This window comes from Trichosurus vulpecula, chromosome 1 (genome assembly GCF_011100635.1).
Source record: "Trichosurus vulpecula isolate mTriVul1 chromosome 1, mTriVul1.pri, whole genome shotgun sequence".
Taxonomy (NCBI): Eukaryota; Metazoa; Chordata; class Mammalia; order Diprotodontia; family Phalangeridae; genus Trichosurus; species Trichosurus vulpecula.
The window spans coordinates 429,961,307-429,977,017 of NC_050573.1; the positions used below are offsets into that span (position 1 = coordinate 429,961,307).

General features: G+C 38.2%; 1 protein-coding gene across 3 annotated transcripts in view; it reads left to right on the forward strand.

Annotated features, from left to right (window-relative positions):
- The window catches only part of RNF180 (ring finger protein 180), a 272,283-nt gene that overhangs the window by 57,050 nt on the left and 199,522 nt on the right, over positions 1 to 15,711 (forward strand). For all 3 annotated transcript variants that reach the window (XM_036768877.1, XM_036768883.1, XM_036768869.1), the window contains one exon: positions 10,362 to 10,460. In XM_036768877.1, coding sequence (XP_036624772.1) covers positions 10,413 to 10,460 — 48 coding nt within the window. In that variant the 5' untranslated portion in view covers positions 10,362 to 10,412. The remainder of the gene's footprint in view (positions 1 to 10,361; positions 10,461 to 15,711) is intronic.

The window sequence follows — 15,711 nt, forward strand, 5'->3', positions numbered from 1 at the left end:
CACAAACATCTGGTATCAACTGCACAAATTGTGTCTGGACACCAAAAGTGAGCTGAATGTAGAGGCTTTATGCTTCAGAGTTTTAAAACTAGGTATAAGCCTTGTTCAATCCTCAGTAAAACATTTTACTTCATTGGAATTTTAATGTTATGTATTTTTTACTGTTTGCTATATTTTTATTTGATATAGAAGAGGTAGTACCATCTGATTCTTTTGATCTGAAAAGGACTGTCTTTTAGAGAAAGTTAACAGCTATAAATTTAGACAAATAGTTCTTTCAAAGTTCACAGTTAATTTTACCAACAGGAGGACAAGAAGCCTGCTCTCAAAATGCCATTCTCTCATGTACCAATAGTGTAGTCTATTAGTATAGAAAGTGCTGTACGTTTTTAGGTATTTTAATAATAAATTGTGATTCAGCATCTGTCAAAAGCTTCCTCAAATATCACATATTTGAGAAATGTAGCCTATTAGATACATTAACTGCTTTTTTTCTTAATTTTACTGGTTCTGCTATGAATTGTTAGATCTTCAGAAATTAAACTGCCTAACCCTATTATTTCAGGATCTTGCAAACATACTTTCACTGAATTGTCGTTTAATATTATGTTCTCAAACTTACAAAGGGTTAATTCAGAAATCATCTATTTGAACACCTCTTTTTCTTCTTTAATAAAAAGTTAGTTGAAAATAGTGTCTGTTATACATTTTTTTCTTACATAAGAACTTAGGACAGGAAATCCTTAACTTTGTCAGGGAAAGGGGAGAAATCATTCCTCTTGTTACTTGTCCTTTTGCGTAAGAATGTAACCTAACAAGTGGTGTGCTAGAGCCAGCTCATACTTGCTTGTGAGAGCTGATTATTAAATATTTGTTGTTAGTATTTATATCTCAGAAGTTATTAAAAACTACAAATCAGAGCTTGATTTTTTTGTTTCATTGATTTTCCTATCTACATTTTTTTCAGAGAGCTGGTTGTTAAATATTTACCTGCATAATACTTTCTCTTCTTGACTTAGATGCCAAGAAACTGAGTGAGTACAGAGTACTCTAGTGAGTAGCCATCATATTCTAATACCATAATTAATTCTGATTCCATAATTCTAATGCCAAAAATTTAAAAGGGAAAATCCAGAAAAAGAGCCAGTAGTAAAATCTTTATACAAAAATATCAAAAAGTTCATACAGTACACAATAAGATCTAAAGGTTCTTATACAGGGGGGCAAATCTGATCCCACTAAGACTAGGTAGGATGAAACCCATGACTGGACTATGGCTCTGGGTGGATATACCTTTTACAAGGTGAAAGGGGTATGTGTACAAGGTGTATTCATGTGAGGAAATACAGGATCCAGGTGAGGGGAAGCATGATGGAGAATATTTGTGTGAATGTAAAAGGAGAAATAAAAAGAATGATTTTGTCATTTGAGTGTATTACAGACCACCTGAATAGAAAGAGGAGATAAATGGAGAGTTTGGGAGACATCACAAGCCTGGAAGAGACATGATGTAATAGTAATAGATTTCTTCAGTTATTTAGACATCTGCTGGAGTTTTCTATGGCATAGTGATAGTTTCATCCTTTGAAAGATGGAACAACCAATAAAGAGAAATTCTATTCTGGATCTGATTTTCAAGGAGTTGTTGAGGTAGAAATGATTAGAAACTTGGGGAAGGAAATGACCACCCCATCTTAAAGTTTGTAATAGGTAAGGGTAGGAGATTTAGGCATAGTCTGATACACATTTGCTTAGATTAAAATATTTCAGGGGAAATCAGCCTGGGATTGGGGATTGGGAGATGGGGGAGGGGAGGGTACTTGGGTGAATGAGAGGTACTCAAAAACAAAATTATGAAAATACAAAGGGAAATAGTTCTAACGAGGAGGAAAAATTTGTCCAAAAAGTCCAATATGGACTAATAGGGAACTTACCAACCAACTTAAACTTTATTGAATTAAAAAAAATTCTTTCTTCTTCACCCACCCCACCATTGGAAAAAGAAAAACAAAACCCTTGAAACAAATATGCATAGTCATGCAAAACAAATTCTCATATTGGCCATGTCAAAAAACATGGTAATTTAAAAGAACTGCACAGAAAATGGAAGCAAGTTCAGGTCACAGATGATGAATATAAAGAGCATGGCACAGTCCTTTAAAAATAGTGTCAGAAACACCAAAGCTCAGAATGAGATGAGACTGGCTAGGGGAGCTAAAAATAATAAAAAGGGTGCTTTTAAAGCAGTGCTGAGAGTAAAAGGAGCCTCAAACCTTCCTTTAGATGGATGAAATAATAGTACCTGACAAAAGAGAGATGGCAGGTGTTCAACTCTGTATTCTGTTTCTGTTTTTCACTGCAATGGAGAATAAATTTTGCAATGGAAATGACAACAAAAACAACTAACCTGGAGTTTCATATTCAAGATAAGTAAGACAGTAGTGAGAGAATACCTAGCTGCTCTTGATGACCCAGATCAGCTACAACCTCAGGGCCTAAAAGAACTGGCAAGTGCAAATGCTGAGTTGCTGTCAGTGATATTTGAATGATAATGGAAAACAGGAGCAGTACCACATAATTTGAGAAGGGCAAACACATACCAGTTTTCAAAATAGAGGAGAGAACATAGTTTGCAAATTTTAGGTCAGTGAGTTTGATTTCTATTCCTGGGAAAATTCTAAAAGCTCTTCAAAGAGGTGATTGTTGAATATTTTAAAAAGTAAACAGTGACCAAAAGAGCCAGCATTGCTTTCTCAATAACAAGTCATGACAAACTATCTCCTTTGACAGTATTACTAGACTAGTAGATGAGGGCAATGCTATACATATAGTTTACCTAGATTTTAGCAAAGCTTTTGTTAAAGTATCTCAAACTTTTTCTTGTGAAGAGGATGGAGAGATCCCTATTTAATGATAATTCAATCAGATGAATTCAAAACTAGTTGGATGGCAAGACTTGGGGAGTAGTTGTTATTTTTTTATTTAAATAGTATTTTATTGTTTTCCTTAATCACATATCAAGAAAAATTTTTAGCATTCATTTTTTCTATAATCTTTTAAAAAATGTATTTATTTTTTGTTTAGAACATTCATTTCCACAAGATTTTGAGTTCCATATTTTCTCCCCATCTATCTCCTGTCCCCCACCCCAAGATGGCATGCATTCTGATTACCCCTTCCCTCAATCTGCCTTCCCTTCTATCATCCCTCCTATCCCGTTCCCCCTTACTTTCTTGTGGGGCAAGATAGAAAGCATTCATTTTTACAAGATTTTACTTCCAAATTATTCTCCCTCTCTCTCTCTCCTCCCTTCTTCTGAAAATGGTAGGCAGTTTGGTATAGTTTATACATGTGCTATCATGTAAAACACGTTTCCACATTCAACACAGTTGTGGAAGAAGACACAGATTAAAAGGAAACAAACCTATGAGAAAAAAATAAAATAAGTGAAAAAATATGCTTTGATCTGCATTCTGAGTCCATCAGTTCTTTATTGGGACATGGATAGCATTTTCCTTTATGAGTCCTTTGTACTTCTCTTGGAGCATTGTGTTGCTGAGAAGAGCTGAGTCATTCATAGTTGATCATCACAAGATGTTGCTAATACTGTATACAGTATTGTTTCTGGTTCTTCTCATTTCACTTTCATCCATTTCTACAGGCTTTTCTGAAATCTGCCTGTTTTATCATTTTTTATAGCACAATAGTATTCAGTTACATTCATATACCACAGCTTGTTCAGCCATTCCCCAATTGATGAGCATCCCCTCAATTTTCAGTACTTTTCCAAAATGAAAAGGGCTACTGTAAATGTTTTTTGCATATGTAGGTCTTTTTCCCTTTTTTATGATCTCTTTTGGATACAGACCTAGTAGTGCTATTGCTGGATCAAAGGGTATGCACAATTTGGTGGCCTTTTGGACATAGTTCCAAATTGCTCTCCAGGGTGGTTGTATCATGTCACACCTCCACTTGCAGTGAATTAGTATCCCAATTTTCCCACATCCTCTTCAACATTTATCATTTTCCTTTTTTGTCATATTAGCCAATCTGATCTGGTGTAAGGTGGTATTTCAGAATTGTTTTAATCTGCATTTCTCTAATCAAAAGTGATTTAGAGCCCTTCATCATATCCCTATAGATATCTTTGATTTCTTCATCTGAAAACTCCCTGTTCATATTCTTTGACCATTTTTCTAATGAGGAATGGCTTGTAGTCTCATACATTTGAGTCGGTTCTCTATATATTTGAGAAATGAGGCCTTTATCAGAGATACTTGCTATAAAGATTATTCCCCAGCTTTCTGCTTTCTTTCTAATCTTGATTGCATTGGTTTTGTTTGTACAAAAGCTTTTCAATTTAATATGATAAAAATGATATATCCTACATTTTGTGATGCTCTCTATCTCTTGTTTGGTCACGAATGTTTCCCCTCCCCATAGATCTGACAGGTAGGCAATTCCTTGGTCTTCTAATTTGATTGCTTCATTGTCTATGGTACTTTTTAGCCTTCCTAATCTCTTTTAATTAGGTCTGGTTTTGCTTTTACTTTGTCTAAGATCAGGATTTTTACTCCTGCTTTTTTTCTTCCACTGGAGCATAAAAGATTCTGTTCCAGTCTTCTACCTTTACTCTGTGTGTGTGTCTCTGATTCAGGTATGTTTCTTGTAAGCAGCATATTGTAGGATTTTGGTTTTTGATCTACTCCAGTATCTGCTTCTATTTTGTGGAAGAGTTCATCCCATTCATATTCATGGTTATGATCACTACCTCTGTATTTCCTTCCATCCTATTGTTATTCCTGTTTGTCATCTCCCTCTTTTCACTCTTTCCCACCTCACCAGTGTTTTGCTTCTGTCTACCACATCCCCTGCTTTGCCTTCCCTAATGTCAGTCCTTACTCTCCCCCACCCCCTTATCTCCTCCCCTCCTACTTCCCTGTCCAGTAAGATGGATTTCTATATGAAACTTATTGTGTATATTATTCCTTATTTGAGCCACTATTGTTGAGAGTTCAAGCAATGCCCATTACCTACTCTCCCATCTTCCCCTCCACTGTAAAAGGTCTTTCTCACCTTTTCATGTGTGATAATTTGCCACGTTATACCTTTCCCTTCTTTCTGCACCCTTTATACTCTTCTTTCTTATCCCTTAATAATTTTTTTGTCATTCCCTCAAATTCACCTTATACCCATATTGTCTATCTGTGTGTATTCCTTCTGCCTGTACTATTAGTGATAAATTTTTAAGAATTGCAAGTGTGATCTTCCTATGTAGGGATGTAAAACAGTTTATCTCTGTTGAATCCCTTATATTTTCTTTTACCTGTTTATGCTTCTCTTGGGTCTTGATATTAGAGGTCAAATTTTTAGTTTAGTTCTGGTCTTCTCCTTATTAAGGCTTGAAATCCTTTTATTTCATTGAATGACCATTTTTTTCCCTTGATGTATTATGCTTAATTTTGCTGAGTAAGTGATTCTTGGTTGCAGTCTTAGCTACTTTGACCTCCAGAATATCATGTTCCATGACCTTCAGTTCTTCAGTGTTGCAGCTGTCAGGGCCTGTGTGATCCTGATTGTGACTCCCCAATATTTGAATTGTTTCCTTCTGGCCACTTGTAGTATTTTTTTTCCTTTACCTGATAGTTCTGAAACTTGGCTATAATGTTCCTTGGGGATTTTATTTTGAGATCTCTTTCCTGAGGTGATCAGTGGATTCTTTCAATGCCTATTTTGCCCTTTGGTTCCAGGACATTAAGGCAGTTTTCCTTGATAATTTCTTGAAAGATGCTGTCGAGGTCCTCCTTTTGATTATGACTTTTGGGTTGTCCAGTGATTCTGATATTGTCTCTCCTGGATCTATTTTCCAGGTCAGTTGTTTTTTCCCATGAGGTATTTTACATTTTCTTCCAGTTTTTCATTCTTTTGAATTTGTTTGATTGATTCATGTTGTTTTATAGAGTCATTAGCTTCCACAGCCCAATTCTAACTTTTAAAGTATTGTTTTCCTCAGTTAACTTTTGTACCTTTCTTTTCCATTTGTCCATTGTACTCTTTAAGGAATTGTTTTCGTCAGTGGATTTTTGTATCTTCTTTTCCATTTGGCCAGTTCTACTTTTTAAGCAGTTTTCCAAGCTGTTGACTCTTTTTTTCATAATTCTCTTGCATTACTCTCATTTCCCAATTTTTATTCTGTCACATATGATTTTAAAGCTCCTTTTTGAGCTCTTCCATGAGATCTTTCTGGGATTGAGACCCCTCCCCCTTTTTCTTTGGGGTTTTGCCCATGTGTGTTTTGACGTTATTGTCCTCTTCTGAGTTTGTGCCATGGTCTTCCCTGTCACCATAATAACTTTCTATGGTCAGATTCCTTTTTTGTTGTTGTTTTTTGCTCATCCTTTTTTTTTTTTTTTGGTCTTTTTCCTTTCTTTTAAATTTGAACTCTGCTCCCAGTGTGGCAGGGGCATACATCACCAATGTGATACCCACTGCTGCTGCTATCACTATGCAGGCGTATTTCCAGGTTTGAATCACAATGTAACACACTGTCTTCCTCAAAGGCAAAACCAGCATATTTATTCAGATACCAGAAAGCCAAATCCACCATAGTAACAAAGAAATTTACACATTACCAATGCAGGGAGCACTGCCATCCCCAAGCCTTCCCTCCATCAGGCCTCCCCACAAACAAGCTCCCTTAGGCAAAATGCCCCTCTCTGTCACTCATGCTAGCTGCTCTGCCTCTGCTCTCTCAGCTCTCTCTCCCAGCTCTGCTCCACGTGTTCCTGCTCCACCCTTTCAGCAAGCTCCTTCTACCACAGGCTCCATGTGACTCAGGCTCAAAGCAGGTCACATAGACCTATTAATGGGTGGGAAAGATCTTCCTATTCCATTAACAGTACAGGGCACTGTCTCCAACTTCTTTCACTAGTGATTGCAGGCCCTGGCTGTTTACCTGGTGCTGCACTGATGTCGTTCTGAGGCCTAAGGGGGGCCCTTCTGTGCTGTACGGAGGGCATGGGGTGGGGGTTGGCTTGTGCTACTGGAGACTGTAGGGGTCTAGCAGCTTATCTGGTGCTGAGTTGGAGTCCTAGTGGTGGGGTCTGATGTGTGCTGAGGCCTGGTGGGGTGTTTTTGCATTTCCCTGTAGCTGCACTGAAACATGAAGGTCTGGGTGCCAGAGGCTGCCTGTTTGCCCCAGGCCACGCTGCTGCATGGCCAGGAGTGCTGGCTGGCAACTTCTTGTTTGCTTAGGCACCCATAGGAGAAGCATCTACCTGTTTGCCTGGGGCTGTGCTGAAGCACATGGAAGTCTGGCCACTGGAGGATGCCTTTTTTTCCAGGGGCTATGCTGAAGCACTTGATCAAGGTTCTAAGAGGTGGAGTCTGTTGGTTCCCTTGGTTATGCTAAGGCACATGGGGTGTTCCTATTGTTGGTATTTGCCTGTTCCACCACACTGGGACTCAGGATCTCCTGCTGGTTTGCTGAGGTGGGGCTTGCCGTTGGCTTGCTGAGATGCTTCCTGTCCTGGGCTGCACTGCCCTTTCCCCCGAATGAGAGAGCCCTTCCTTGCCAATCTTCCAAGTTTCTTGAGCCAAAAGACTGTTTCAACCTTTTTTTGCTGGTTCTGCTGTTCCAGGATATGTTCGAGGGCTCTATTTTATGGTTGTTTGGAGCAGAGTATGGGAGAGTTGCAGTGGTTTACTGCCTACTCCACCACGTTGGCTCCCAGAAGTCCTCTCAATATCTCTTTATAATGGAGTCAGCTCTGGGAGTAGTTGTTAATGGTTGGACATCTCCTGTGGAGTGCCCCAGAGATTTGTGTTTGGCAGTGTGCTGTTTAACATTTTTACCAATGGCATACTGATCAAATTTGCAAGTGACAGAAAGCTGAGAGGGATAGCTAACATGCTGAATAACAGAGATAGGATCCAAAAAGATCCTGACAGGTTATAATTTGGGGCTTAATAGAATAAGATGATATTCAGTAAGGATAAATGCAAAATCTTTCACTTTAGCGTAAAAAATACTTCACAAATATAGACAGCAGTTATTCTGAAAAAGATCTTAACGTTTTAGTGGACTGTAAGCTCAAAAGGAACCAAGAGTGTGATGTGGCAGCTGCAAACATAAGGGGCTCATGAGCTACTTTAAAAGAGACATTTTCCAGGAATAGGGAACTGATAATCCCCAAATGTTCTGACATATTTCATTCAGTTCTAGGCATCTGAGTTTAAGGACACTAATAAAACAGAGATTGTTCAGAGGAGATAAGCAGGAAGGTGTTTGGGCTTGATTCCATGATGTGAAAATGGGTTAAAGGAACTGGGCATGGTAAACATTAAGAAAAAAAAGTGTTCTGGGAAGTCATGATGGTTGTGTTCAAGTATTTAAAAGCCTATCATTTGGAGGAGGAATTAGACTGGTTCTTTTCAATCACAGAAGACAAACCAGAAGTTATATGTGGAAGTTGCAAAGCAGTTGCAAAGAGATTGCTTATCACCTAAAAAATAATATAAGGGAAACCTAAGTTCAAAGAGAAGGTGTTACATCACCAACAGAGGCAAACATTTAAGATAAAAGGCAAAGAATAGGATTGGGCTCCCTCCCTAGACTGGAGTTAGAGAGCCCTTCTACTTTATTTGCTACCTACCAAAAAATATTTAAAATCTTAAACACCAACAGAGTGAAAATCTAACTTGTTTCAAATGATTCTTTAAAAAGAAGAGCTAATTATGATTTCAGCTAAGGTAGTAATAAAATTCCTTTTCTTTGTAAAAACTGAGGTTCAATATGGAGGCATATTCTAGTTTCAAGTTTCCTTTAAAACTTAACTTAAGCCCCTCCTTCTATATTTTCTGATCTACCAGCTGCTAGTATTCTCTCCGCCAAAATGACTTTGTCCCTATTTTGTATATGCCTATGTATGGAAATATTGTCATCCCCACCCCCCAATGTTAGCAGCTTACTTCATTTTTGTCTCCATATACTCCAACCCTAGCACGATGTTGGTTGATAAACTTTACCAGAGCTAGTTATGCCTGAGTAGATCTCATATTTAATCCCATGTTCATCTAATTAGTTTAGTAATTATGATTCCAGCTTTGCAACTATCTGTGTAGCTTTGCTACTATCTGTGTGACTTTGGATAGGTCCCTTTACTCCTTTGATGTTTTCTTCATTTATAAAATGTCAAGTTTAGATGAACTGAGAATTCTTCTGCCTCTAACATTTAACAATCCTATGAAATAATAGAACTCTCAAATAAGGAATTTTATGCCTTTCCTTTAGAACTGTAATGTAGAACTATAGATAGATAGATATCTAGGTATATCTATCTATCTATCTATCTGCATACACACACACACATATATATGCATATCTATCTATCTATCTATCTATCTATATCTGTCTATATCTTTATATCTATGTGTGTGTGTGTGTGTGTGTGTATATATGTATATACACACACAAAACTGCTGGATATCAGGACACATGTGTCTTGTTTTAGTGTCCTAAGACTTAGGTAGAGTGTTTTGTTCAAAGTGAGCATTTAAGCTATTGTGTTGTGTGTTACCTTCCATTGGGACTGAAGTTCAGCGAGTCTGAGAATTCTGCTCAAAACAGCATTTCTAGTTCTGAGTATTAACCCCACTTGCTCTGCAGCATAGGTTTCTAGCTGTCAGATTGATCAATAGGAAAGACAGTCATGAGTTTGTTTATTTATTTTTATTTCAACTGGCTGTTGGCTCAAAAATCACTTTTTTTCCTCTAGACATATTATACCCAGAGTTATCTTCATACCAGAGGACACTGTATTCTTCACAATAGCTTTATTAGGTAATCCATGATATCTTGCCAATATTTCAGATAAATTACTAGAACAATAATCAACTTTGCCAAAATCAGGAACTTTCAAAAATCTCAGTGACTGGTCAGGAATTTTTTCCCTCCTAAAACATGCCAAAGAGATAATGAAAGAATAAATTTATATACTCAGTTACTTTTGAGGCTAGTATAAGGCAGGAGGTTGAGAGAATCTTGTGAAAAAATTAATAACAAACAGAAAGTCCTAGGTAACACTGCTAAACCATGCGTTTTTGATTCATGAGTCCATGGAAACAGAGAGCTAGATGCCCACTTTAAGCAAATAGATGCTTCCTGAAATGCTTTTTGTTTGCTGAGTTTTCTTTTTGTTCTGTTTTGGTTTTGGATGGGGGGAAGGGTGAGCATAGAGTGGGGTATTTGTTTTTCCCCTGATGAATTGGAATGTGCTTTGTGCTAAACTCGAATGTATGACTTATAATCCAAATAAATATTAAACAGGGAACCACTAATCTCAGGCTTCTCTGTTTAGCAGAATGGTCATGATTTAGCTGCTACACCTCAAAATACTTGTAATGTATGGCACATGAATATAGAAGCCCTTCCAGAATGGATGAATTATGTACTAGAAAAGGTAAGTGTCTATTTTCCAGAACAAAAGCAATTAAAAAATAACTTTCAATGGATTTTTGTCTGTTTAAGTTTAAGCTCTTTGACTTGGGGGATTTGTTTCATTTGGGAAAATTTGATTTCAGAGGTCTAAAGAGCTATATGTCACTCTTTGTTGCACGTAGTATGCCATTTGTATGCTAACATATCAAGTTGGAGCAACCAAAGTAATACTTTCTGTATTTCCAGGGGATCTTAAAACAATGGTGGAAGTGTTGCAATTCCTCCTTTTGGTAGCCTAGGTGTTTTAGGGCTTACTACAAGTTCAGAATTAAGTCTCAGCCAGAATGCTTTTCCTCTCTTCTACCATTTATGCCCCATAATGATTTCTATTTCTTTTTTTCTTTTTTTTAAATTTATTTAATATATTTAGTTTTCAGCATTGATTTTCACAACAGTTTGAATTACAAATTTTCTCCCCATTTCTACTCTCCCGCCCACTCCAAGATGGCGTATATTCTGGTTGCCCCGTTGCCCAGTCATCCCTCCCATCTGTCACCCCACTCCCCTCCCATCCCCCTTTCCCTTCTTCTCTTGTAGGGCAAGATAAATTTCTATGCCCCATTGCCTGTGTATCTTATTTCCTAGTTGCATGCAAAAACTTTTTTTTGTTGTTGTTGTTTTTGAAAGCCTGTTTTGAAAACTTTGAGTTCCAAATTCTCTCCCCTCTTCCCTTCCTGCCCACCCTCCCTAAGAAGGCAAGCAATTCAACATAGGCCACATGTGTATCATTATGTATAACCCTTCCACAATACTCATGTTGTGAAAGATTAACTATGAAACTCCTTCCTAACCTATCCCCCTTTATTGAATTTTCTCCCTTGACCCTGTCCCTTTTCGAAAGTGTTTGTTTTTGATTACCTCCTCCCCCTGTCTGCCCTCCCTTCTGTCGTCCCCCCTTTTTTATCTTCTTCCTCCTTCTTTCCTGTGGGGTAAGATACCCAATTGAGTGTGTATGGTATTCCCTTCTCAGGTCTAATCCGTTGAGAGCAAGATTTACTCATTCCTCCTCACCTGCCCCCTCTTCCCTTCCTAGAGAACCGCTTTTTCTTGCCACTTTCATGTGAGACAATTTACCCCATTCTATCTCTCCCTTTCTCCCTCTCTCAATATATTCCTCTCTTATCTCTTAATTTGATTTTTTTTTTTAGATATCATCCCTTCATATTCAACTCACCCTGTGCCCTCTGTGTGTGTGTATGTGTATATATATATATCATATATATATATACACATACACACATACACACCTACATATATACATAGACACACACATATGTATATATGTGTATACACATATATATGAATATTCCTTTCAGCTACTGTGATATTGAGGTCTCGTGAATCATACACATCATCTTTCCATGTAAGAATGTAAACAAAACAGTTCAAATTTAGTAAATCCCTTATGATTTCTCTTTCTTGTTTACCTTTTCATGCTTCTCTTGATTCTTGTGTTTGAAAGTCAGATTTTCTATTCAGTTCTGGTCTTTTCACTGAGAAAGCTTGAAAGTCCTCTATTTTATTGAAAATCCATATTTTGCCTTGGAGCATGATACTCAGTTTTTCTGGGTAGGTGATTCTTGGTTTTAATCCTAGCTCCATAGACTTCCGGAATATCGTATTCCAGGCCCTTTGGTCCCTTAATGTGGAAGCTGCCAGATCCTTTGTTATCCTGATTGTTTTTCCACAATACTCAAATTGTTTCTTTCTGGCAGCTTGCAGTATTTTCTGCTTGACCTGGGAGCTCTGGAATTTGGTGACAATGTTCCTAGGAGTTTTCTTTTGGGGATCTATTTGAGGAGGCGATCGGTGGATTCTTTCAATTTCTATTTTGCCCTGTGGCTCTAGAATATCAGGGCAGTTCTCCTTGATAATTTCTTGAAAGATGATATCTAGGCTCTTTTTTTGATCATGCCTTTCAGGTAGTCCAATAGTTTTTAAATTATCTCTCCTGGATCTATTCTCCAGGTCAGTGGTTTTTCCAATGAGATATTTGACCTTGTCTTCCACTTTTTCATTCCTTTGGTTCTGTTTGATAATATCTTGATTTCTTATAAAGTCACTAGCTTCCACTTGCTCAGATCTCATTTTTAAGGCAGTATTTCCTTCAGTGGTCTTTTGCACCTCCTTTTCTATTTGGCTGATTCTGCCTTTCAAGGCATTCTTCTCCTCATTGGCTTTTTGGAGATCTTTTGCCATTTGAGTTAGTCTATTTTTTAAGGTGTTTTTTTCTTCAGTATTTTTTTTCAGTATTTTTTTGGGTCTCCTTTAGCAAGTCATTCACTTGTTTTTCATGGTTTTCTTACATCACTCTCATTTCTCTTCCCAATTTTTCCTCTACTTCTCTAACTTGCTTTTCCAAATTCTTTTTGAGCTCTTCCATGGCCTGAGCCCAAGTCATATTTTTCTTGGAGTCTTTTGATGTAGACTCTTTGACTTTGTTGACTTCTTCAGGCTGTATGTTTTGGTCTTCTTTGTCACCAAAGAAAGATTCCAAAGTCTGAGACTGAATCTGAGTGCGTTTTCGCTGCCTGGCCATGTTCCCAGCCAACTTACTTGACCCTTGAGTTTTTTGTCAGGGTATGACTGCTTGTAGAGCAAAGAGTACTTTGTTCCAAGCTTGAGGGGATGCGCTGTTGATTTCAGAGCTTTTTTCTATACAGCCAGCTCTGCCACACTAGCACTCCTCCTTCCTCAAGAACCACCAACCCGGGCTGATGCAAGTCTTCAGCAGGCTCTGCACTCCTGCTCTGATTCACCACTTAATTCCTCCCACCACGTGGGCCTGGGGCCAGAAGTAACTGCAGATGTAGTTCTGTAGCTGCCCCTCCCCTGCTGCCCCTGGGGCGGTGGCCGAACCGGCGAACTCTGTCCCTGGCAGTTTTTCCCACTAACCTCCTCTGTTGTCTTTGGTGTTTGTGGGTTGAGAAGTCTGGTAACAGTCTGGTAACTGCTCACTGATTCGGGGTGCTAGGGCTTGTTCCCCTGGCTCCCTGTCTGGTTGGTCCTGCCACCACCCACACTGAGCTCCGCTCCCCTCCGCTCCATGCGGGATAGACCTTACCCAGTGACCATCCAGGCTGTCCTGGGATGGATCCCTGCTTCCCTCTGCTATTTTGTGGGTTCTGCAGTTCTAAAATTTGTTCAGAGCCATTTTTTATAGGTTTTTGGAGGGACGTGGTGGGGAGCTCACGCAAGTCCCTGCTTTCCAGCTGCCATCTTGGCCCTGCCCCCTTCTATTTCTTGGATCAGGTCCTAAATTTATTTTACATTCTGAGAATATGTGTTTCTGAGAAAGTTGTATATGAGTTAAAATTTTGAAAACAAAATAATTTTCACTGATTTGCATTATAGTATACTGAATGTGTATTTTATCACAGATAGAAAATAAATTATCCTCAGTATTAAAAAAAAATTTTAAAAACCACGGGAAACTTTTACATTTTAAAGAGAAATTTCTAAGTTTCTGTTCTAATAATAGTACTCTGATCCTTATATTTTTTGAGGGGGAGGTCTAGATATTTTCAGCCCTTTATTAGGTAAAATAGGGGTCATGTCACTCCACAGCAGTACAACCAGAATTTTCTTCTGAGCTTTTTTATTCTTTCATTCAGCAAACATTTGTTGAAAACCTGTTGTGTGCTAGTTACTCTGTCAGACATGCATAGGTTCATAGTCATACCTATCAATATTAAGTCAAATAACTGAGGATGATGATGGTAATGTTCTTGCCCTCCTTTCTTCCTTGAATTCAACTTCCTTATTGGTAGATCTTTACTTAAGATTGGCTCCTGATATACATTACTAAAGAGTAATGCAGAAAACTGTCAGGAGTAATTCTTATTTTTTGTGAGACCTTAAGACTAAAGCCATCGCAGTGTCCACCTTTCTGTCTGCCTTCAATAATTCACTTGCTAACAGATCTGTCCTTTTAAATTTGTTTTTAACAATATAAAAATGAAGTGTTATATTGATTAGGGATCTATTAATCTGTTAAGTAGTTAAACATCTTGCTCTGAATATCTTTCAGGGCAAATAATCCTTTTGTAATTAAGATGATTCAATTTGGTCCTGCTGTTGTTTATTAAGTACCCCATAGATGCAAGGCACTGGGGGATACAAAGATTAAAAAAAAACTACCGCTCTATATCAAGGAGTTTATGTCTTGAATTTGTCTCCCAAAATCCTTCTGGAGCATCTTCTGTTTGAATAACAGTTATGTGCTCTGTTTATTTCTGACATTCTCGTACACTACCTGAGTGTTTTAGGAAAAAAAAATTCTGAGTTTCTTATTAAGCTAGAATCTCACTGTTAAAATGTTTGCTATAGAGTAGAATTAGTAATATGGTTGGAACATGTACAACAAATTCATGAATGTTACTTCAATACCAAAAGGAACTTTATAAGGTGGTTTCACCCGTAAAGTGATTCAATGGAATGGCCCCTGAAGATTCTGTTGTACTAAAGTTCTGTGCTTTAGTTTCATTATATTTGTAAGTTGCATGCAGAAATGAGTTAGTACAATTTGGAGGAATCTAAACTTTTGCCTCTCTGGATGTAGCCCAGGGGTAGGGAACCTGTGGCTGGCCTCAAGGCCACTTGTGGCCCTCTAGGTCCTAAAGTGCGACCTTTTGACTGAATCCAGACTTCATCAATCAAATCCCCTTAGTAAAAGGATTTGTTCTGGGGCATCTAGGTGGCGCAGTGAGTAGAGCACTGGCCCTGGAGTCAGGATGACCTGAGTTCAAATCTGGCCTCAGATACTTGACACACTAGCTGTGTGACCTTGAGCAAGTCGCTTAACCCCAATTGCCCTGCCTTCCCCCCTGCAAAACCAAAAAAGGATTTGTTCTGTTCTGTAAAACTTGTACTCAATCAAAAGGCTGCACCCAAGGACCTAGGAAGCCACATGTAGCCTTGAGGCTGCAGGTTCCCTACCCCTGATGCAGCTTATTTGTATAAACAAAAAAATTGAGAGATTTGGGTAGCCTTGTCTCAGTGAAGTACCACAATCTGGTACTACCTTACCTTTCTAGCCCTGTCTCATTCTACTCACTTTCATACATGCTCTGTGTCTTTCTCCCTTTGTGCCTTTGCTCACATTATTCCCTATGCCTAGAAATGCTCTCCTCCCCAAATCCTGATGTTTTATTTTGAATTCTGACTCCTACTTTTAAAAGCTAACTCAAAGGTCACCTTTCCTATAAAACCTT